The 23,832-nt window shown below is 57.1% G+C and overlaps 1 protein-coding gene across 5 annotated transcripts in view; it reads left to right on the top strand.

The window, feature by feature from the left end:
- The window catches only part of TNRC18 (trinucleotide repeat containing 18), a 90,035-nt gene that overhangs the window by 13,698 nt on the left and 52,505 nt on the right, over positions 1-23,832 (top strand). For 3 of the 5 annotated variants that reach the window (XM_072836875.1, XM_072836874.1, XM_072836871.1), the window contains exons 2-8: positions 10,422-10,577; positions 12,779-12,904; positions 13,502-15,256; positions 21,922-22,024; positions 22,297-22,502; positions 22,939-23,085; positions 23,550-23,740. In XM_072836875.1, the coding sequence (XP_072692976.1) occupies positions 10,457-10,577; positions 12,779-12,904; positions 13,502-15,256; positions 21,922-22,024; positions 22,297-22,502; positions 22,939-23,085; positions 23,550-23,740 (2,649 nt within the window). In that variant the 5' untranslated portion in view covers positions 10,422-10,456. Of the gene's footprint in view, positions 1-8,623; positions 8,774-10,421; positions 10,578-12,778; positions 12,905-13,501; positions 15,257-21,921; positions 22,025-22,296; positions 22,503-22,938; positions 23,086-23,549; positions 23,741-23,832 lie in introns of those variants that run through there. The other 2 variants (XM_072836872.1, XM_072836873.1) reach the window with 2 other exon arrangements.

Genomic DNA, 23,832 nt, shown 5'->3' with positions numbered 1-23,832 from the left:
GGGAACAACGGAGGAGGAAATTAGTGGGGAAGTCCTCTGTAATTGCTGTAGAATTGAGAGTGTCTGGAGCCCTGGGGCCAGGCTGTGGTGGATGCATTTGCATATCACTGGCTATGCTGAGGCCTTGACCCCCCTGGGCTGTTTCAGGATTCCCTTTATTTAGACTGGAGTACCTCCTTGGGTTGGGCTTCTGGTGGGGGCCAGGGAAAGTCCCAACCCACAGGGGGTCCCTTTTTGGGGCTGGAAGTGGGAGTTGAGTTAAACCCAGATTGTCTTCCTCTGGTGGCGGGGAGCTAAAAGATGTCTGTTGGGATCTGACCCTCTCTAGGGAGTCTGGGTTGGCTCCCAGCAGGAGGGGAGGGAGGCCAGGTAGCACTTGACCGGGGAAAGGGAGCTGGAGGAACAAAGCCCAGTAGCTGTAGCTGGAAAAGAGGCCTGATAGGGAGGGGAAGCTGGGGCCCAGCTGGACTCCTCCCCTCCTGGGGGGCAGGGCCAGAGCTGGTTGATCTGGCCTGGTGGCTCCTGCAGCTCCCAGGCCTCTGCTTGGTTTGGGGAAACCTCTGCAGTTCAAGACTGCAGCTCAAGATTCCTCTGCTGGGAGGCTGGGGACAGTGGCAGTGGTCACAGGTCCTGCGGCCCAGCCACAGCACCAAGCACATGCAGGGTAAGCCCCCCTCCACCATCCCAGCTTGGAGCTCTGTCCCTCAGTCCTCCTTATCCGTGGCGTGGGATTTGCGTCCAGTCCAGTGTAAGGGAGTGCTGCAGGCTCAGCTTCTTGCCTTTGCTACTCCCTTCATTTCACTTTACTGGAAAGTAAGGCACAGAGAGGTTGTGTATCCTTCCCAAGGCCACACAGCTTGGAAGTGACAGGCTCTAGAACTAGAGCAAGGCCTAAGCTATGTGCTGGAAAGCCAAGGGTCGGGGAGAGCTAGGTCACTGGTAGGACTTTTTCTTTTTCTTTGCTTTTTCCTTTCTTGGCTCATTTTAATTTCTTTACTTGCTTCAGTTTTCGCAAATTTTGCCAATGTGAGAGTTCATAAAAATTATTCAAAATGTGATATTTACTGTGTTAGGGTTCAGATTGGCCTCTCCACCCCCACTGACCTTTCTTCTGCGGATATTTGTTACTAGGGTTTAAGATATACTGACAAGTGAGCACAGATCATAGATGTACGGCTCCATTACCTTTTTCACAAACAGATTCCCCCCCCCCATAACCCTGGGTCACTTCCCCCTCTCTGTCCCCAGGTGACCCCATCGAACCCCAGAGATTGGAGTTGTCTGTCCACACACTTCATGTGCAGTATGAGGAAGCAGGCAGTGTGCTGTGTTTTGTGTGTCTTTTGCTGTGAAACTCACCATAGTCCTGGTCTGAGTGGTTGTCTTGCCTCTTGCGGGAGGTGTTCATTGTGTGACGATGTCACAATGTGTTTATTTAGCTGTTGATGGACGTTTGGGTTGCTTTCAGATTTTGGCTATTATTGGTGGTTAGACTCTCGAATTTGGGCTTGCTTGTGCATTTCCGTGCCTCACCCTTGGGTGTATGTACACCTGCGAGGGCACGGCTGGGTCAGAAAGTCTGCACATTCTGTCCAACTGTTCTCCCGAGTGGTCATACTAATTTGCACCTCCTCCAGCCGTGTATTAATTTTTAATATTGTCCATCTTTCCTTGTTGACATTAGCCCCTCTGGTGGGCAATGTAGTAATTATTTTTTTAAAGGTTTATTTATTTATGATAGACATAGAGAGAAAGAGAGAGAGAGAGAGAGAGGCAGAGGCACAGGAGGAGAGAGAAGCAGGCTCCATGCCGGGAGCCCAACGCGGGACTCGATCCCGGGACTCCAGGATCGCGCCCTGGGCCAAAGGCAGGCGCTAAGCCGCTGAGCCACCCAGGGATCCCCCCAATGTAGTAGTTATAATTCACATTTCCTCCCTGGTTTGAGAGGCTGAGGAGCGCTGGGCTGGATCAGTCAGAGGAGCATGTGACTCTTGGTGTTGGGATCATGGGGTTCAAGCGCCATGTTGGGTGTGGGGATTACTAAAAAAAAATAAACTAAAAAAGCCAAAACAAGAGAGGCTGAGTAATCATTTTTCTGGCCATTTGGATGTATTTGCCACCTTCTTGGTGCCCATTTCTACATTTGGTTGCTGGTTTTTCTCTTACTGATTTGCAGGAGTTCTTTATGTATTCTAGTTACAAACTCTTCCTTGGTGACATGCTGCACAGATCTCATTCAATGTGGTGGCTCACCTTTTCTTTCTTCTTCTTCTTTTTTTTTTTTAAGATCTTATTTATTTATTCATGAGAGACACAGAGACAGAGACACAGGCAGAGGGAGAAGCAGGCTTCATGCAGGGAGCCCGATGTGGGACTCGATCCTGGGTCTCCAGGATCAGGTCCTGGGCTGAAGGCTGACGCTAAGCCGCTGACCCACCCGGGGATCCCCCTTTTCTTTCTTCTAATGGTGTCCTGTGATAAATAGATATTTCTCTTCCTCTTCTTTTTTAAGACATTTATTTATTTATTTATCTATTTATTTATTTATTTCGAGCACGAGCACAGGTGGGGGGCAGAGGGAGAGGGAGACAAAGAATCTCAAGCAGATTCTGCTATGCTGAGTGCAGAGCCCAATGCAGGGCCTGATCCTACAACCCTGATATCACGACCTGAGCCAAAATCAGGAGTCCGATGCTTAACTGACTGAGCCACCCAGGCGCCCGCTAGACATTTCTCATTTTATTTTATTTTATTTTTTTATTTTTTTATTTTTTACAGAAATTTTTTAAATTTATTCATTTATGATAGTCACACAGAGAGAGAGAGAGAGAGGCAGAGACACAGGCAGAGGGAGAAGCAGGCTCCATGCACCAGGAGCCCGACGTGGGATTTGATCCCGGGTCTCCAGGATCACGCCCTGGGCCAAAGGCAGGCGCCAAACCACTGCGCCACCCAGGGATCCCGACATTTCTCATTTTAATGTAACCCAGTACATCAGCCTTATGCTTTTGGTTTGTGCTTCATTTATTTATTTATTTGTTTATTTAACTATTTTATTTATTTATTCATGGGAGACACAGAAAAAGAGGCAGAGACACAGGCAGAGGGAGAAGCAGGCTCCTCAGAGGGAGCCCGATGCGGGACTCAATCCCAGAACCCTGGGATCACACCCTGAGCCAAAGGCAGATGCTCAACCACTGAGCCACGCAGGTGCCCTGATTTGTGCTTTTTATATAGTCTTTAAGAAACCTTTGTTTGCCCTCTGAATGTGAAGATATTTTCTAGTGTGTCGTTCTAGAAGCTTTCCTGTTTTGCCTTTTACGTGGAGAGCCAGTCTACCTGGAATCGATTTTTCTGTGCAGTGTGAAGTTAGGGGGTCAAGACTCATGGCTTTTCCTCACATGATATCTGGGCTGACCAGTGGTGTTTACTGGCAGCCTCATCTTTTCTCTACTGTGTGTATATGGGTGGGGCAGTTTGTGGACTGGCCTGGCCTGGGTCTGGTCCTGTACCCACGTGTGCTGATGGCGATGCAACTTCACTGTGGCAAGTGCACGCCTTTGGGTATTTGACAGCAAAGACATCCCACTTATCTTTCAGGTTGCCTCTGCTTTTCTTGACTCTTTGCGTTTTGATGTAACTTTTTTTTTTTTTTTTTTAAACCAGTGCAGTGCATACAGATTTACCACCTTTCTGTGTCTGGTTTATTTCACTTAGCATAACGTCCTCAGGATTCATCCGTGTTGGAGCACATGTCAGAGCTTCCTTTCTTTTTAAGGCTGAGTCGTATTCCGTTGTATGGATGGACCACATTCTGTTTATCCAGTGGACCCTTCGGTGGTTCCCACCTTTGGGCTATTACGAATAATGCCACTGGGATGTGAGTGTGCCTACATACCTCTCTCCGAGACTCTGCTTTCCATTTGTATGTAATGTTTAGGGGCTGCACACACACACACACACACACACACACACACACACACACACACAAACTGTCGGGATTTGAATTAGGAGTGCTTTGAATATCTCAATCAATTTGGCCTCAGTGAGCATCCTAGGAAGTACATCTGGTGATTTCCTTGGGAGGGACCCTCAAAAGTGGGCCTATGCCTCTTCCCAGCCTTGAAGAGTTCTGCTGATTTGCTTTCCAAAAGCTGGGGATCCTCCCTGGGCTGCTTTCCACCTCACCCCTGCCCCTCCCCACAGCCAAACCCCAAATGTGCTCATTTGATAGATGAAAATGACATCATCCTGTTTTAATATTTCTTTGTAATCCTAAATGACAAATTTTTCACCGGATTCAGCCATTTACTGTGTGGTTAGCGATTTGGTTGGGATTCTTACTGAATGATAAGGCTCTCTTTTTTTATACAGCGAGGGCATTAACCCACTCTCTGGCTTAGATATCACAGAAGTCCCTGCGTCTCGGGATCCGTGGGAGTCTGAAGGTCATTTTATCCGGAGGGTCCTCACACTATTTTCAGCTGCTGTCATAGAAACGCCTGAGTCACATGTCCGTGCTCTGGGCTGGAGTGAGCTCTTTTCTGGGTGATAACCCTGATTTGATCATGCTGATGAGATGCTCTGATAGCCTTTGGTGACACCGGTAAAGGATGCAGCTCCTTTCCGAGGGCAAAACCTTTTAAATGGAAAGAGACCAAGTATTTGTTCTGTTGTGGTTGGGGGGGGAGGGGCTTTGGGAAATGAAAATATGGAAACAGGGTCCCCGTGTCCAGGTGGTATGGCTGAGCGGAAAAGTGTAGATTTGGGAGTCAAAGCCTTAATTCCTCATCTGCAAAAGGCCTAAGAACCCCCCACCCCCACCCCCAGTTGAGAGTGGATGAGGAGACAGAATGAAGCAAAGCCTTGAAGCCTTTAATGAGCCGAATGCTGGCTGTGATGTCGGGTCCCAGGAAAGCGCCCCGCCCTTCTCCTTCCCTCAGCCCTAGCATGACCTTGCCCATCCTGCCCTCCCATAAATACTAACTGAGCACCTACTATGTGCAGCGTAGGGGGCACTTGGGGTAGAGTAAACCCACATTGTCACGCAGGGGCCTGCAAACTGGCCAAATTAGGTCCACTGCCTGTTTTGTTTTTTTTCCTTAAAGATTTTATTTATTTGTTTATTTAGAGTGCTAGCAGGGGATGGGGCAGAGGGAGAGTCACAGAACAAGCAGGCTCTGCACTGAGGCAGAACCTGGAGAGGGGCTCGATCTCACAACCCTGAGATCACAACCTGAGCCAAAATCAAGAGTTGGATGCTTCATGGACTGAGCCACCCAGGCAGCCCCCCTCCTGTTTTTGTAAATAAAGTTTTATTGGAACAAAGCCCAGTAGTTTAAGTGGTGTGCTCGGCTGCTTTCCCTGCAGCAGGCAGAGTAGGCCCATAATGCGTAAATGATTTATCTGGCCTTTTCAAGAGAAAGCTTGCCGACTCCTGTTCCAGTGGGTGGAGGGGGACAGTAAACAAGGCGCTATAATAAAGAAGGAACTAATGTGTATTTGGTATGATAAATGGTGATAAGCACTATGGTGGAAAATAATTCAGGAAAGGGTGTGGGGGTGGGGTGGGTTGCAATCTGAAATAGCATGGTTAGCAAAATAAATAAATTAGGGTTAGGGAAGGCTGTATTCATCAAGTGTTACTTGAGGTGTAGGGGAAGAGAGTGAGGTACATACAGATGGGAGTTTACAGACAATTTGCCTTATCTGGAGGGAGGAATGGATTCTAGGCTGAGGTGCAAAGGCCCTGGGGTGCAGCCTATGGGGCTGTGCTGTTCCATGTTCCAGCCCAGCCCATTTGCAGTGATAAAGTCCTTCACTGTTTACTAAACCTTTGTACCCACCCTCACCTCACCAAGTACCCCTCCCTGCTCCCACCAGTGAGGAGGACATTAGGTGCCCATTATATAGTCAGCTTCTAGAAGGGTCCCCAGTGACACCATCCATTACTGAGGCCAGCTGAGGTGGATGAGCATAGCATAGCCCCTTACAAAATGCATCTGGATGGGCTTCATTCTCCAGCCCAGAACACACAGTAGCCCTACATAAGCATTGATGAATGGATGGACAGACGGAACGATGGACCTTGTCTGGATTTCAAATTCTGCCCTCTTGTGATCTTGGGCAGCTTCAGAGTTGGCAAATCCCTGAAGGCCTTCCTGCATTCAGGTATCAGTGAGGGGGGTAGTGATGGCTGAAGATAGCCTGGCCAGCACCCCTGAATCCACAGCTCACTGCCGTGCCCTGGAGGTGCTTGTGAATGGCTGGCAGTGTGCGGGGCAGGAGGGCCCGGAGTGGTGGTGGGTCTCAGCTTGGGTGTGTGTGTGTGTGTGTGGAAAGGGGCACACGTGGGGAGCTAAGGCCTCGAGGGGTAGGGTGACCTTGCCCAGCTCCCTGCTGCTCATGCTCCCAGAGGGACCCTGAAGCCTGCCCCCAGGCACCGCAGGGGGCACGTCCTGTAGCTGGGCTTCTCTGCCTCCTTTCTTGCCCCTCGCAGGGGTGCCCTCGCCCCTCTCCCTGGGCACTGGGTACCAGAGAAGAAGACCTGTCCCTCCCTCCCTCCCTCCCTCCCTCCCTTCCTTCCTTCCTTCTTTCTCTCTCTTTAAGATTTTATTTATTCATGAGACACACAGAGAGGCAGAGACATGGGCAGAGAGAGAAGCAGGCTCCCTGCAGGGAGCCCGATATGGGACTTGCTCCCAGGACCTCGGGATCACGACCTGAGCCAAAGGGAGACGCTCAACTGTTGAGCCACCCAGGCGCCCCCCTCTCATTTGCTCTCAACCTCTCTCTCAAATAAATAGAAAGTAAAGCTTTAAAGAAACAATAATAATGAAATTTGGTTTCAAGGAAGGACAGGCAGGGGAAGCCGTCCCTCTCAGACCCTGGCCTTGGGCAGCTGCTCTGCTTCTCTCAGCCCCAGGGGCTGTCCCTGTAAACAGTGATTAAAAATGTTAGCCCAACATTGCCTGGCACTTCACCGAGGCATTTTACAAATCCCTGTTTTACTCTCTGATCCTCTTCACACAGCCTGGGGAAATTAAAAAAACTTGCCCAAAGTCACAGAACAAGTGGGCGTTGCAGCCAGGGTTTGTCTCTCTGCCATCCCTGGGGACCCCTCTGTCTCGTCCCTTCTGATGGTGGAGGGACTGGCTTGCCAGAGGTCACATCCCTGCCCCCATTCCGGCTTCTGGCCAGGAGAAGCCTTCACAGACTGTGGCTAAATTAAGTCTAAATTAATTAAAATTTAATAAAATTAAAGATGTGCTTCCTTACCCGCCACACTTAAGTGCTCAGTAGCCACAAGTGGCCAGTGGCTACTGTAGTGTCAGCACAGATACAGAGCATGTGTCGGACACTGTTGGTCATGGGGCCAGTTACCTGGTCTGGCCTGAACGGTAAGCGGGGAGGCGGGAACACTCTGGTGTGGGTACCCTGGTGGCCCTCCTGTGAGCCCCCTCCCCCCATAGGGGTGGAGGGGTGGAGGGCCGATTGCTGGGCTCTGGGGTAGGCCCCAGCTCTGCTCTTGGTTCAATGTCCCCTGAGTTGAGATTGTTGGTTGTACTGAGGCCGGCAGAAAGATTCCATAAATGACGTGTGACAGTGATGAGGTTTAGGCACAGGTGATGCCAGGAGCCTGTCCATGTTGGCCATTATTCCCTAGGATGATCGTTGGTCTTGGTTTCACTGCGTGTCTAGATCACCACGGAGGTTTGTTTCCCAGGCGTCCAGAGAGCACGTGGCACCTCTAGCCACCAGGGGGCAGCCTGGGACCAGTGTGGGGGCAGGCCTTGCTCTCAGCCCAGGGTGGGAGGGAGTGAGACCCCTCCTGCCTCCGGCTGTGCCACAGGATTTCCAGCAAAGTCTAGGGAGAGCCCTGTGGGCTCTGGCTTGACTGTCACTGCCCCCTGGGGACCCAGGAGGCCATCACTGGGTCCCCAGGGGTGGGTGTGAGGAGCAGGGGTACATAGTTAGACTTTGACATGAGCACCAGATTGGTGGGGGTCGTGGATGGGGTTTAGAAAGCTGCCTGGAGAGTCTGGTGACCAGGTCTGGGGGTCAGCTGCCTGACCTCCACCCCAGGGACACCAGGCAGGATGGCCTGGGATGCTGTGTGGTATCCTCAGGGGTCAGGGGCTGCACCTACACTCTCTTCCAATCCTACGAAGTTGACACCAGGTCCTGGGCACCGGATGTAGCGGGACGTGAGGCTGACAGGGATCCGCATTAGCAAGCGTCATTGGTGGAGGCTTGGATGGAGTTGGGGGGAAGGCCCCCCTAAGGTGGAAATGGGCCGGGAGGGGGTCTTCAGGGAGATCCCCGGCGCTGGTCTGAGGTGGGGATGGCAGTGCCCGGTTTATAGAGTTGCGAACCTGCGGTCTAGGAGGGGCAACGGCACCGGCCAGACCCGGGGCAGGGAGTTGGGGCACCGTTGAGCCCGCGGCAGGCGGGAGCCGTTGGTGGCATCCGGGTACCGGCGCCCCCCCACCAGGCCTCGGGTGCTGCTGGGCGGGTTTCACAAGCCTGGGCCGGGGCAGGCCTGGGCCACCCGGCTTCCGTGCAGCCCGAGGCAGGAAGAGCTGGTGGCTGATGTAAGCCGTTGCGCAAACCTCGGGCTGCCGGCTTCCGGAGCCGTCTACCCGCCCGCCTGCCGAGGAGGAAGCCTTGGGCCTAGCGGGGCCCAGAGGCCCTGCCGCCCGGGCTTGGGCCACATGGGTGTACTGACCGGCCACCATGGCCCTGGGTCCCGAAGGCTTGGCACTGGAGTCTGGTGAGAGGGCTGGGTGAGGCCGGGCCGGAGCGTGGGGGGCTCCCTGGACGCGGGGTGCTGGCGATGGCACGTGTGGCCAGAAGGTGTCCTTCTGTCTGCTGCTGTCTCCACTCCGGAGGACCAAGGCGGAGGCACTGCCCCTTGCAGTCTGGGTTTCCCTTCGTGTACCCCAAAGGGACTAGGTGGACATTCTGGCATCCTGTGCCCCCCCAGTGAGTGAACACCTGTCATACACAGACCCTGCATACAGGGCTGCTGGGGACCGAGAGGTTAGACGGGGCTCTGTGAGCTCCCTGTGGGCTGGGGCCCCCCGGAGTCACTTCTTTGGGTCATTGCAGATGGTACCTGCTTCACAGGGCTGTGGAGATGTTAACCTGAGGGGGTACACGGAGATGCCCTGAGCTCGGCTGGCCAGAGCTGGCTCCTGCTGGGTGCTGCCCCCCCGCCCCCCCCCCCCCCCCCCCCGCCATGCTCAGCTCTGGGTGCGGGCCTCTGCCCCTCCTCCTGGGGGTGTCAGGGGAGGATTCGGAATCCCCACAGACTGCCTGGTGCTCGGTAGCTGCGACTGGACCCTGCCGCACGCTGTCTTGTTATTCTTGTTAAATACATGGTTCTTAAGGGAGGCATTAGAATTCCCATTTTGTGGATGGGCAAACTGAGGCCAGGGAGAAGCAGTCTCTTGCCCAAGTCTCACAGGCCTCCGTCTGGCCTGTGACCTGGCAGCCTGCTGGGATCTTCCCCTGAGGGTGGGGTGCATGGATCTTGAGGGCCAGTGCGCAGGGTGGTGGCAGGGAGGGGGCATCCCTCCTGGCGTGGGCCTGGCCGAATGGGGCGTGGCAGGGGTAGGTGCTTTCCACCTAGGGCCCCGGCACATTGTTTTTCCAAGCAGCAGCTCCACACCACACCCCCCTACCTGAGGGACCTTGGGTGGGAGGCCCATGGGTCTCATTCATCTCTTCGCTGTTTCTCTCTCGCCTATTCGCTGTGTAGTCCTTGGATGTTTGCTGGGTGTGTATTTCGGGTTGTGGATTGTTGGCTGGGGGCAGGCATTTCCCACCCCCGCAGGCACTCCTCCCCCAGCATCCGGGGGAATCCTTACGCATTAAATGGGTGCATGGTTCCCCCCGCTGGCTGGGGACTCCTCGGAGCTCACCAGGGCTGCTGTGGGGTGCTCAGGGAGATCATTCTCTGACTTGAGGGATCCTTTCTTATCCAGGAGCTCAGAGGATGAGCAGGGGGTTAAGCCCTGAGCCCCTTACCCCCCACCTCCTTGCTCTGTGGCCCCAGGAGGTCCCTGGGTGTGCCTCAGCCTTCATCAGCAGGTTGGGGAACTGTCCCCACTGGGTCTGGGGATGGTAATGCCCTCCTGTAGAGTGCTGGGGGCCCTGGAGGTGAGGGTCTTTAATGGTGGTGGGCTTCCTTCTGGCTGCTCCTCTGGGGCTGTGCTTGCAAGATTTTCAAGCATTGGATGTGGTTGAGGTGACCAGGCTTGTCCTGAGCCCCAGGGTCTGAGGTGGGGTGGAAAGGTTTCTTTGCTGTTCCTGCAAGTGTCAGTTCCGAGAAGTGGGGGAGACATGGGGGTCTTGGGGCATTGGGCCGGGCATTGGGGGCCTGCTGGGTGCCTGACAGCCCCCCCTTCTCTCTGCAGGCGAGGCCTTCTTGGGCAGCTTTGTGGCCAGCGGGATGGGGCCCTCAGCCTCGTCCCATGGGAGCCCCGTGCCCCTACCCTCTGACCTCTCCTTCCGCTCCCCTACCCCCAGCAACCTGCCTATGGTGCAGCTGTGGGCTGCTCATGCCCATGAAGGTAAGGAGTGTGCCAGGTGGGTGGGGCTGAGGGCTGTGGGCCACTGTCCTGGCACCTCTCCATCCTGCCCACTCCCTTTCACCTCTAGTCATCTCTCCTGCGGTGGCTGGGGGTGGGTGGCAAGCCCTGATCATCCAGCTTCCCTGCTGTTTTTCAAACACTCACTGTGTTTTTCACTCAATCACTGTGTGATTTTCAAACACACTTCCTCTGGTCACTGCCACAGGGCCTTTGCACAAGTGTTCCTCTGTTACAGCCCCTCACCCACTGTTCATCCTTTAGGGCTCAGCTGACCACCCCTACCCCCACCCCCCGTGGGCTCCCTGTTACTTGTGAGGACAGATATTTTCTTACCAGAGTGAGCTCTGGGGGCAGGGCCTTGGTTCTGCTCACTGTTGTCTCCCTGGAGGCACTCGATAATCACTGTTGGAGCAATGGGGCCAGGGCCATTGGGCTCTCCTGCTGCAATTCTTCAGTGGTGCTTCTAAATGTGGGCTTCTGGGAGCCTGGCTTCCTGCTGGCCCTGAGCAAATGCTGGACCTCCTGAGCCTCACTCTGTCGGTAAAGGGATGGGCCTGGTGGACCCTGAGCTCCTTCCCTGCCTCTGGCGGATTTTGGATGCTGGGTCCTGGGAGCACCCACTGCAGGCTAAGGGCTTTCTTGGGCTTTTCACAGTGCATGGTCTCCCCACTTCCTCCTCTGTGCCAGTGTCATCAAGCACCTGCTATCCTGTGTACCCTCCCCATAGTGGGGGTGGTCCTGCCTCTCTAGGCCTGGGATGGTGGGCAGTCCTTTGGAGTTGGGGTCCCATTTGAGCCTTCTACTTTAGCCAGCTGGGGGGGGGGTATGGAGAAGCCCGAAGAGCAGAAGCTGCCTGGTGTCTGTGTGCCACCGGCTTGTTCCTCTACCCTTTCCTACTCCTTTTTCTCTCGCGTTACAAATGCTAGTAACATGGTAAGGGTTACACACACGGAGGGTGCTGACTTGTGTACCACGCGCTGCACAGTTGAACTCATTTTATCCGCATGACCAGCTGTGAGATAGGACGGCTAGGTCTCTTTTACGGACGGGAAAGCACAGGGATCCCAATCCCATACGATGCTTCAAGGGCTGAAAGAGATCATGTGCTTCAGGTGGTCTTGATTTTTCTGTGATTGTCGTTAATGCCATTATCAGGCAGCGCTGTGGGGGAAGCACGGGTCCAGTGTGTCTAGGAATAGGTCCTGGACCTCTGGCCTCAGAGGGAGCGACTAGGGGCACGTGGGACCTGAGTCTCAGGGATTTCCCATGGGCCTGCGGTCCTGTAGGATCTCCAACCCAGGTCGAGCATCAGGACCTTCCCCCAGTGCCCAGCACCTGCTTGCCAGTCTGCCTGGCTTTCTGGGCCTTGCTGAGCAGCTCTTGGGGCTCCATCCCCTGTGTATCCTCTTAGGAGTCTCACTTTTTCTCTGTGGCTACCCTTTCTTGTCTTCTCTGTCCCTCAAAGCCCTGATTTGGGGCAGCACTGGTGGGGAGAGACTGGGAGGATCCTCACCAGGAGGAAGTCTTTCCTGGCCTGGGAGCCCTGACAGCTGGAGATGCTGGGTGGGCTGATATTCAGAGCAGGTGAGTGACCTGCTCAGGGTCACACAGCAGAGAGGGGACATAAGTCAGTAAACCACTCAACTGTGTTGGGCTGAGGTTAGCAGTCCCAGTGACCTCCATTCAAAGTCAGGCTCTGGTGCTGTGTGACTTTGGGCCAGTAGTCTGCCTGAGTCTCTGTTTCCTCATAAAGTATGGATGTTAAAAGCATCTGCCTTGCTGAGTTTTGTTTTGTTGAAGTTTAAATGAGAATAACAAAGGCAAAGCAGTTGGCAGTGTTTGGCCTGCGGTTAGAGCTATCATCATTGTCATCATCACTGTCCCCTGCCTAGCTGGATCCATTCTGATCCTCTTCCTGGGGGATTTGAGCGCCTTGAACCCCTGGGGGCTTCCTGGGCTGGCCTGGAGGGAGACGGGAGGGTCAGGAGGGGGGTCAAGCCTGCCCTGGGGAGTTGGCCCTGAATCTCAGGGCTCCCAGGCGGGGGGTGGGGGGTGGGGTGGGGGGGGTGGGGGCTGACAGCTAAAATATTTTATTTTCAAAAAATAGAGAGGGATTGGAGGAAGTTCCTCCTGGGAGTCCATGCGGTGGGACAGTCCGGTTTTTCTCTTCTCTTTTACAGGCTTCTCCCATCTGCCCAGCGGGCTGTACCCATCCTACCTCCACCTGAACCACCTGGAGCCCCCCAGCAGCGGGAGCCCCCTCCTCAGCCAGCTGGGCCAGCCCAGCATTTTCGATGCCCAGAAAGGTATTATGAGGGGGCAGGAGCCCGGAGACTAGGCTTGGGGGGGGTGCTTCGGAGAGACTTCTCTGGGGCCCTCACTGCTACCCAGTATTTCAGGCAGCACCTAGCTGTTTTCCATGCCCCACACCCCCTCCACCCTTCTGTGCCTTCTAGTTGTACTGTGGTCGCCTGACCTTCTTAGGCCCTTAAAACAACCCTGGACTCCACCCCCTTCACAGATGAGGAAACTTAGACCGCCAAGGCGAGAGTGTGAACTCCTTACCCTCCGTTTGCAGAGCCTGCCCTCCTTTTTTTTTTTCCCCCAAGATTTTATTTATTCATGAGAGACACAGAGAGAGAGAGAGAGAGAGGCAGAGGAGACACAGGCAGAGGGAGAAGCAGGCTCTATGCAGGGAGCCTGTCGTGGGACTCCATCCTGGGTCTGCAGGATCAGGCCTTGGGCCGAAGACGGCCCTAAACCGCTGAGCCACCCGGGCTGCCCCTGCTCTCCTCCTTAATCCCGGTGTTGGGGGGGGCAGGGGCGCCTCAGGGACCCCGCCTCTGGGTGGCCGGGTGGAGGGGCACTCGCTCAGCCCCGCGCTCTCGCTCTCTCCTCCGCAGATGGCTTCTACCTGCCCGCCCCGGGGGCCCCGGGCTCCCTGCACTCTCACGCGCCCTCCTCCAGGACCCCGGGCGGCCACTCGTCCAGCGCCCCGGCCAAAGGCTCTTCGCGGGAAGGTCCAGCCAAGGAGCGGGCGGGCCGCGGCGGGGAGCCGCCCCCGCTGTTCGGCAAGAAGGACCCGAGGGCCCGGGAGGAGGCTGCGGGGCCGCGCGGCGTGGTGGACCTGACCCAGGAGGCGCGCGCCGAGGGCCGCCAGGACCGCGGGCCGCCGCGCCTCGCCGAGCGCCTGTCCCCCTTCCTGGCCGAGCTGGGGCCGCCGCGCGCGCCGGGCCCCGCAGCCGCCGAGTGCAAGGGCAAGAACCCGCCGCCGCCGCCGCCGCCCCCGCCCCCGCCCCCGCCCCCGGCGCTGAGCCTCTGCAACGGCGCGGGCGACGCGGGGCTCCCCGCGCTGGTGGCCAAGGAGGCGGCGCGCCAGGACGAGAGCGCGCGGCTGCGACGCGCGGAGGCCCTGCTGCCCGGGCCGTGCCCCTGCCCCTCGCCGCTGCCGCCGCCGCCCAAGGGCCCGCCCGCGCCCCCCGCCGCCCCGGCCGGGGCCTTCGCCGCGCCACAGCCCGCGCCCGCCGGCGTCTACACCATCTTCCCCGCCGCGGCGGCGGCGGCGGCGGCGGCGGCGGCGGCGGCGGCGGCGCGCGAGCCCGGCCGCGAGCACCGCGTGGTGGCGCCCACCTTCGTGCCTTCCGTGGAGGCCTTCGACGAGCGCCCGGGGCCCATCCAGATCGCGTCGCAGGCGCGCGACGCCCGGGCCCGGGAGCGCGAGGTGGGCAGGCCCGGCGTCCTGCAGGCCCCGCCCGGGTCCCCGCGGCCGCCGCCCGACCGGCCCGAGGCGCTGCGCGAGAAGAACTCGGTCATCCGCTCGCTCAAGCGGCCGCCGCCCGCCGAGGCCCCGCCGGCGCGGGCCGCGCGCGCCTCCCCGGACGCCCGGGCCTACCTCCCGCCCAAGGAGCTGCTCAAGCCCGAGGCCGAGCCGCGGGCCTGCGAGCGAGCGCCCCGCGGGCCCGCCGCCGCCGCCCCCCAGCAGGCCGCCAAGCTCTTCGGCCTGGAGCCCGCGCGGCCGCCCCCGCCCGCCGGCCCTGAGCCCAAGTGGAAGCCTTTCGAGCTGGGCAACTTCGCCACCACGCAGATGGCCGTGCTGGCCGCGCAGCACCACCACGCCAGCCGCGCCGAGGAGGAGGCGGCCGCCTCCAAGAAGGCCTACCTGGACCCCGGGGGCGCGCTGCCCCGCGCCACGGCCGCCTGTGCCCGGCCCGGCTCCGACGTGCACGCCCCGGCGCACGGGCCCGGGGAGGCCTCGGCCATGCAGAGCCTCATCAAGTACAGCGGCAGTTTCGCCCGCGAGGCCGTGGCTGTGCGCCCCGGTGGCTGCGGCAAGAAGAGCCCTTTCGGAGGCCTGGGCACCATGAAACCCGAGCCGGCCCCCACGGCGGCGGGCGCCCCGCGCGCCCAGGCCCGCCTGCCGCACCCCGGGGGCCCCGCGGCGGGCGGAGGCCGGCAGCTGAAGCGGGACCCCGAGAGGCCCGAGAGTGCCAAGGCGTTCGGGCGCGAGAGCTCGGGTGCCCAGGGAGAGGCAGAGGTGCGACACCCGCCCGTGGGCATTGCGGTGGCCGTGGCCCGGCAGAAGGACAGTGGTGGCAGCGGACGGCTGGGGCCTGGACTGGCTGACCAGGAGCGTTCCCTGTCCCTGAGCAATGTCAAAGGTGGGTCTTGGGTCCCAGCTCTGGCCTTCCCCACTCTCCGCCCTCGGCCCCCTAAATCCTGTCCACCTTTGCTTTCCATTTCCACCCGCCTCAGCCTCTTTGCACCCCCTTCTCCCTGCCTTCCTGCTACCACTGGTCCTTTATCCACTTGGGGGGAGGGTGCTTTTTCCATTATGCACAGAGAAAAACATGTAAAATGCAGAGAAGGAGTAAGAAGGAAAGGGATCATTCTATTTTCTCAACTCTCTGACCGCTCCCAGATCTTTCCCTGGATTCTTTTTCCTCTTCAGTGTGCTTGTACCTGCAGGGCTCCTAGAGCACACCTGATGCTGGTGCCTGTGTTCTTCCCCATTACGGTGTGGGTTTTCTCTTCTCTTGTCGTGAAATCTTCGTATAATTTTTTTAACGGCCTCTACTATTCTGTCTAGAGCACACACCGTAGTAAAGCTAACTATTCCTCTCATGGGCATTTTTGTTTTCCCTTCTCTGGTGTTTTTGTGTTTAGGAAGTTGCATTGAATATTTTTGTGCATCGCACCTTCCTGATATTTTGAGTCATTTTCTAAGAATAGGTTCTTAGGAACAGGCTAGCTGTACCGTTTCAGTTCCAAGTCTTTGAGGGAGTAACAGCCGTACGTAGTTCATTGTCCCCTATACCTAGTGTGGGATCTGGCGTGTAGTAGGTGTTTGATAAATGAGGGAGTGAGTGATGGAGTGTGATGGATGGAAACTGGGTCCCAGTGTTCTCATGGATCTTGATGTTGTACTTTGGGGCCTAAAAAATACTGTTGATAATTTTGGTGGAGAAGAATAGTGTGTTTCTTTCAATTAGTGGTGAAGTTGAGTATTTTTCTAGAACTTAGCCGATTGTATGTCTTTTTGTCCCTTGCATTTTGTGCTGCTGGAGTGGTATTTTTGAGGGAGGATATTTGTGGCATTTTTGTTGGGACTGTGGACTTGGTCAGCCCATTGTCAAGCCAAGGACCCTTCTTACAGGTTGGACACTAGGCTGTTTAGTGTGTTGTGCTGTGGGGTTGGGAGATTGGGATAAGGGCCCAGGGAGGCTGTGTCCACTGGTCCTTGCTCTTGGGACTTTGCAACAGCCAGCCTGGGTTTCTTCCCTATGCCTCTGTCTCTAGTGTCTAGCCAGCATCCCATACTCAGCCACCAACATCCTGGGCACCTGTCTGTAGCACCCAGATGGCCCCCTTCCCTGTACCTCCCAGACTTTACTCCTGTTGGCTGTGGAGGCATCTTGGGTGAATGTCATCCCTTTCTTGGTCTGGCCTCCCTGTGCCCACCTGCACTGACTTCTGTGCTTCATTATTGGTCCATGGTCAGTGGCCCCTGTCCTGTTCCAGGTGTCTCCTAGACCTGCTGTTTTAGCCCTGCTCTCCTGGATGAGCGCAGTAAGGCATAGGGCCGTGTTGCGGTTCCTAGTGGTCTTTGCCCCACCCATTTGCATGCACGTAGCTGCAAAGGATCTTCTTCTGGCCTAGAGTGAGTGACACCTCATGGATGTTTTTGAATGACTGAGCCCATGTTTCTGTGTGGAGCTTCTCCTCGTCCCCTCCTCCCTGAGCCAGGGAAGCCTGTCCTCTGACTCAGGGGGACTGGCCCAAGGCACTGTCTCATTCCGGAATTGAAGGAGGGGGGGTGGTGACAGCTCTTGGCTTAGAGGTGGCTGGCTCTGTGGTAGACAAGCCTTCCTGCTAGGAGAGAGGTTTGTATTCAGGGTCCCCTCTGGGAGGCCAGAGATCTCTTTGGGTCCTTTCCCTGGAGGAATGCTTTGGTGACATGGTGTTTCACCACTGTTAGGGGCTCACAGTTCCCTGAGTACCTGCCTATGTCTGAGGGACATGTGTCTATGGGGTCCTGTGAGAGAGAGAGAGAACGTGTGCTTGAGTATGTGTGAGAGAAAAATGTATGTATGAGAGAAGACACATGAGAGAGTGCATGTGAACCCGTGTGAGAGATGATGTGACTGTGTGTGTGATTGTAAGACTGAGAGCACGTGTGTGACAGGATGTGTGACACCGATAGAGTGTGTGACTGTGAGTGTGTAAATATCTGAGAGTGTGTGACTTTGTGACTGCATGAGATGATGTATGAGATAAGGTGTGTGACTGAGTGTGAGAATGTGTGTGATGCTGTGCACGACAGGATGTGTGACTATGAGAGAATGTGTGTGACTGACAGTATGAGTGTGTGAGAGCATTGTGGGTGTGAGACAGAGGGTGTGTGTGAGAATGTGTGTGTGAGCATGACAACGTGTAACTGACAGTGTGTGACCGACAATGACAGCATGTGACTGTATGAATATGAAAATGTGTGTGACAGTGTATGTGACTGACAGTGTGTAAACGAGTGTGTGACTGTGTGTGTGAGAGAATGAATGTGACGGAGACAGTGACTGACAGTGTATGACATTATGAGTGTGAGTGACAATGTGTGTGACTGTCAGTGACAGTGTGTGAATGTGTGTGTGACTGTGAGAATGAGTGTGACACCGCGACAGTGACTGTGATGGTGTGTGACACCGTGAGTGTGTGAATGACTGTGTGTGCGACTGTGTTAGAGTGTGTGAATGTGTGTGTGACTGTGAGAGAATGTGACACTGTGACAGTGACTGTGTGACAGTGTGTGACAGTACGAGTGCATGAAGTGTGTGTGACTGAGAGTGACTGCGTGTGTGTGACCATGTATGTGTGTGACAGAATGTGGGGATGGAGGGAGGAGCTGACGGGTGTGGGATGAGCCTGAAGCAGGCCTCCTCCTCCACTGCCAGCCGCTGAAAAGGAGGCAGCCGGCTTCTCCACACAGCTCCCGTAAGAAGTGGTGGGTTTTCCCCATGTCGGGCACCTGGGGGAGGGCAGGAGCTGGGGGCACCCCCGGCCGAGTGGGTCGTCGGCCTGGGTCTCCCAATCTCTTTACATCTCCCCTGTCTCCTTGAAGTTTTGGAGCCTTCTGCTCATCAGTGGGTTCAGATCCAGTCTCTTCCTCTTCAGCTACGTGACCTTGAACAGAAGGGCCGAGTCTCCTGGGGCCTGGTGTCCACATTGCCGATGTGGCCACCGGGCACAGAGTAGGTGCCTCAGAAACAGGTCTGCCTTTTCTTTTCTTTTTTTTTTAAAGATTTTATTTATTTATTCATGAGAGGGGGCGGGGGCAGAGACACAGGCAGAGGGAGAAGCAGGCTCCATGCAGGGAGCCCGCCGTGGGATTCGATCCCAGGTCTCCAAGATCACGCCCTGGGCCAAAGGCAGGCGCCAAACCGCTGCGCCACCCAGGGATCCCCAGGCCTGCCTTTTCTTTGCTCGCATTCAGCCTGATGGTGTCTGAGAGCCTCCGGCCGTGCCCGCGAATCCTCCGTCTTTCTGGAGAAAGAAAGGCCCCCGGGGGCCCATGCAAGGCCTGGAGATGGACTGCGAACAGGCATGACCTATGGCTGGGGGGTGTGCCTGTGTCACTCCGGGCACAGCTGGAGTCTCGGGGGTGTAAGCAGCGAGGATGCTTGTCAGTCAGTGGTGTGACCTGGGCAGGCTTCTTTGCCTTCCTGTGCCTCAGTTTCCTAGTCTTGAGTGGGAGAGGGCTGGGACCCACCTCCTGGGTTGATGACCCCTAAGTGAGTGAATGCATGGTGAAGATCTAGAGTCCTGCCGGGTACAGAAGGGCTGGGGTGAGGTCTTGTGTCACTGGGACCTGCCCCACATCCCTGCCTTGTGGATGATCCTGCACGTCAGCATGGGAAGGTGAAGGGCTTTCTGGTTTCCTTTTCTCCAGCTTCCCCTCCTACCTTGAACAAAATTTAAACCACATTCCTTTCCACAGCCTACAAGGCCCTATAGTCTGTACCCACCTATTTTGTGGTCTCCTCTCTTGTACATCTGTTCCTTATTTTTCTCTCTAGCCACCACGGTCTCCTTGATGTTCTTTGGCACATTTCTGCCCCAGGGCCTTTGCACTTGCTATTCCTACTGCATAGCTCATTCTTCCTGTAGATATCCACACAGCCCCTTCCTTCCTCTCTTCCTCCCTTCCTCCCTTCCTCCTTTCCTCCCTTCCTTCCTTCCTTCCTTCTTTCCTTCTTTCCTTCTTTCCTTCTTTCCTTCCGCCTTCACTCCCTCCCTCCCACCCATCCACCCATCCATCCATCCATCCATCCATCCATCCATCCATCCATGTTTATTGAGGAGCTTTTCCTATGTCAAGTGTTGTACAGGGAAGTCCCACAGCCAGGTGTGGGACTCCTTGAATCAGAGCAGTCCATATTCTCATGGAGGAGACAGATGGTGAACAACCAGCAAGCAGAATAGTAGCATGTTGTGGTCAGTGTGGTCAATGCTGGGAGGGAGATAAATAAGGGAGCTTGATGGAGGTCAGGGAGGGATTCCTGGAAGAGGTGGCGTTTAAGCTAAGCTCTGACAGGAGAGGCTGAGTAGTCTAGGGGAAGGGAACAACATGTGGGGAAGGCAGAGGGAACAACATGTGTGGCCCAGAGTGTGACTGGAGTGTGGAGAACCATGGTCACAGGGATGTGGTTCTGTGGGGCTAGTGTTCTGTGAGAGGGACAGGTGTGAACAGGGGTTAGAGGAGACAGGCTGCGCAGAAGGATGAGGGTAGGGCTGGAGTCCAGCCAAGCCTGGGGTGAGGTCATGGGGGGCATGTTGTATTTCTTCAGAGACCAATCAAATTTGGAGGGAGCCATCTGGGGCCCTGACTTGAGTGACCTTGGGGTTGGTGGGTGCTCCCAGATGGGTGGGACTGTGAACGAGTTTGTGGTGGGAGGTGGGACCTGGGATGGGAAGCCACTGACACTTCATGGTGTGATGGCCCCAGAGCCGTGGAGGGGCATCAGGCCAGAGGACAGGGGACTTGGAGCCAGGCTACTTTCTAGGCACTTGTCCCTTTTGGGGACTCCAGGAGTCGGTGCCAAAACTTGTCCCTGAATCCAGGGGGCCCTGGGGGGCAGGAGATGGCTTTGGGAGGCCATTTCCCGGGAGGAGGAAGCTGGGGCACACAGGGTCTGATTTCCCAGCCCAGTCGCAGGACTCCGGGTGGCCCTCCACACCTTGGCCCTGCCGGAAGCCCGGGCTGTCCTTCTGCACCTTGCTACCCTGGGGGATTCTAGGCCCCTTCTGGTCCTTTCTGATTGGTCTCTGAAGGGGGCTCAGGGTCCCCTTGGGTACCGGAACCACATTGATACTGGCTGGTGTACTGGTCTTGTCCCAGGCTGGCTGTGGCCTTGCTCTCCCCCTGGGGGCCTCTCCCCTGCCCGCCATGGGCCGGGAGAGGTTGCAGCGACTTGGGCTGGCATTGGCATGCGTGAAGTGTGCTCGGTGCCTTTGCCGACCGCAGCCGGCATGAATGATTTAGCGGGCGGCCAGGGATGTACCCCGGCGTCCCACAGGGGCTGAGTTGTGAAGACATGTGCTCCCTTGCCTGCCTTTGCTGCTGCCTGGCTGCTGGATGCCCAGTTGTTGGTTCCCCTGTTGTCTGGGCCCACCTCTGGAACTCCCGGGCCATCCTTCCGGGTGGTCGCGCTGTCCCAGTCTGTCCAGCTGCCTCTAGGATGTGCCCTCTCCCCAGTGCTAGGCTGCTGACTGTCCTCCTCTGCACTTGGTCTCTGGGCATGTGGGCTTGTGTTGCCGCTGTGCTCTCTCTGGCTTCCTGCTCTTCGTCTTGGGGCCCGCAGGCTCCTGCCTTCCCGGGAGAAGCCCCCGCACCCCTGAGCCTCTCCTGAGAGCTCTATTCTTTGCTAAGTCCTGGTTTTGGGGATGCAGAGGGGAGAAATGAAGGGGAGATGGCCAGTGGCAGTATTCCAAGTGGAGTCCTTGCCCATGAGGGGTGTGAGTGTGGGGGCCACTGCCAGACCCCTTGTTTCCCCTCAGCTCCCTGAGCGTGTCTCCCAGTGTTGGTGGGTCCCTCAAGATGCAGGTGGATGGACACCAGTCCTGGTGGGTTCTCTCGAGAAAAGTCTCAGGTGCTTTCTGCATGCCAGTGCCTGTTGCCTCCTGTGCCCCAGCCTGCCTTGGGTCTGCCATGGGTGTACCAAGTTCCTGGCTCGTGTAGAACACACCAAGGAAGAGGGGCCAGGGCAGGAGCTGGAGGAAGGTGGCAGGGTGGGAAGGGACAGACCAGATGGCAGGTGCCCTCCATGGGCTCCGCCCCCCCCGCGAGTTAACTGGTTGTGTGCCAGGCTGGTCTTGGGGACCCACCTTCTCTGTTCTGAGGGACCCCTGGGGGCCGGGCAGCTCATGGGAGGTACATGGCTGGTGCTTTATGCTGGGTACTCGGGCAGGGACAGGCGAGCCCTGGGGGCTGCTCCCACATTTTCCACTCACCCCCACGTGGATCATGTTCTCTGGTTTTACTTTCCTGTCTTGGTTTTACAAAGATCAGCCGCATGTCTGCAGTAGCCACAACCATGATGGGACCTCCGTGGGGCTCAAGTGTGGTGACTGACTCCTGGGACCTGGGTCTGGCTGTGCTGCTTTTTTGGGGTTGAGATTGGGATCTGTCTTACCTACCATGGCAGCTCCCCGTGTGAGCTACAGAGCAGCATCTGTGGAACATGGAGGGGCCTGGAGCCAAAGAGGCCTGGCTGGGAGGGAGGGCTCACCTGGGCCCTGGGCTGGGGACTCAAGGCCTGCCCGCCCCCCTCAGGGCATGGCCGGACGGATGGTGACTGTGGGGACGAAAGGACCAGGCATCGGGAGGAGCGGCTGCTGGGGGCACGGCTGGACCGAGACCAAGAGAAGCTGCTCAGGTGAGGGCTTGGGACCAGGGTGGATGACCCTCCATGGGTGTGGCCTCTTGTCCTGAGAGTGGGAGCTGCCTGGACCATGACCCTGATCCTAGGCCAGATGGCCCCACAGCCCCTCTCCTATGAGTGTTGGGGGAGGCCTTGGGGGCCCTTCTTGAACCAGAGCTGGTTACTCTTTATGCTGGGTGTCCACTGGGTGTTCAGGGTGATACCCCTTCTCTCCCACATCCCCTAAGCCAAACAGGCTGTTGGCAATGTCTCTGTTTCCCCTCCAGAGAAAGTAAGGAGTTGGCCGACCTGGCCCGCTTGCACCCCACCAGCTGTGCTGCTAATGGCCTAAACCCCAACCTCATGGTGACTGGTGGCCCATCGCTGGCAGGCTCGGGGCGTTGGTCTGCTGACCCCACAGCCCACCTGGCCACTCACCCCTGGCTGCCTCGGTCGGGTAGCACGTCCATGTGGCTCGCCGGACACCCCTATGGTAAGTGTGGGGTGGGTGATGTCCCCTTTCTCTGGTGGTTGAGGACAGAGTGGGCCCAATGCATTTCTTGCCTGGAGCATAGGACTGGTGGCTGGGCTGTGAGTGGAGGTGAGTTGCTTGCGGGACCCATGCCCAGAGCTGGCTCCTGTCTTCCTTTGGCTAGGGCCCGGGCCTCACTTCCTCTCCCCACACTTCGGTCTCTTCATGTGTCTGAGGAGGGTAGTTACTATGACACAGGCCTTGTGGGGCTCCCTCTGCTGAGCCCATTTGGAAGTGGTGCCCAGGGGTGGGTGGCTGTGGACATGCTTTGTAGCCTGTCACACCTCAGCTTCCTGCACAGAGGCTCCAGGAGGGTGGGGATCTGGGGAGTGGGCAGAAAGGGGGTTGGCCTGGGTCCCTGGCCCCTGGCATTGACTCTGGCCTGGGTCTGTCCAAGGCTTGGGCCCACCACCTCTGCACCAAGGCATGGCACCTGCCTTCCCGCCTGGCCTGGGGGGCTCCCTGCCCTCGGCCTACCAGTTCGTCAGGGACCCCCAGTCGGGCCAGCTGGTGGTCATTCCCAGCGATCACCTTCCTCACTTTGGTAAGTGGCAGCCTTTTGGTGGGGGTCAGTGGCCGTGGTAGCTTCACCTGGAGAGACTGACCCAGATGCCAAGGGCCTTCTTGGGGAGGTGTCCGCCCAGAATAATGGGGTAGGAGGCAGAGCGGGGCTTCAAGGTTTCCCTGTGTCATAAAGCTATAGGGATTCTTGTTTTGATAAGCTTCTACCCAGAACCAAAGCAGGCTTTCCTTCCTGGGGCCTAGACTCCCCCACCCTTGCCGCCCTGGTGCCTCCCATCCCTCAGGAGTCCACTTGGCAGACCACTGGGTGTGGTGGGAGGAAGGGCTTGGTGTGAGGGCCTGGGACATCCCACCTGGAGTGTGGATGGGGCCCTGGTCCCCTGGGCTGGTGAGGTGGGTGCAGAGGGAGGCCCCGCCCTGCCCCGCAGGGGGGCCGATGGGGGCACTGGGCGGCGGGTGCAGCCTCACTGTGCATCCTGCCCCTAGCGGAGCTGATGGAGCGGGCCGCGGCACCCCCACTCTGGGCTGCCCTGTACCCGCCGGGCCGCGGCCCCCTGCACCACGCCCAGCAGCTGCAGCTCTTCTCCCAGCAGCGCTTTCTGCGGCAGCAGGAACTCCTGTACCTGCAGCAGCAGGCAGCCCAGGCCCTGGAGCTGCAGAGGAGCGCCCAGCTCGTGGTGAGTTGGGGAGGGGGCAGCCACAGGAAGACCTGCTGCAGCGCCATCTGTGGTGGAGAGGCAGGCAGGTCCACAGGCCGAAACTCAACAGT

Source organism: Canis lupus, chromosome 8 (assembly GCF_048164855.1).
Source record: "Canis lupus baileyi chromosome 8, mCanLup2.hap1, whole genome shotgun sequence".
In the NCBI taxonomy this organism is placed as follows: domain Eukaryota; kingdom Metazoa; phylum Chordata; class Mammalia; order Carnivora; family Canidae; genus Canis; species Canis lupus.
This window is presented reverse-complemented; position numbering and strand designations above follow the sequence as displayed.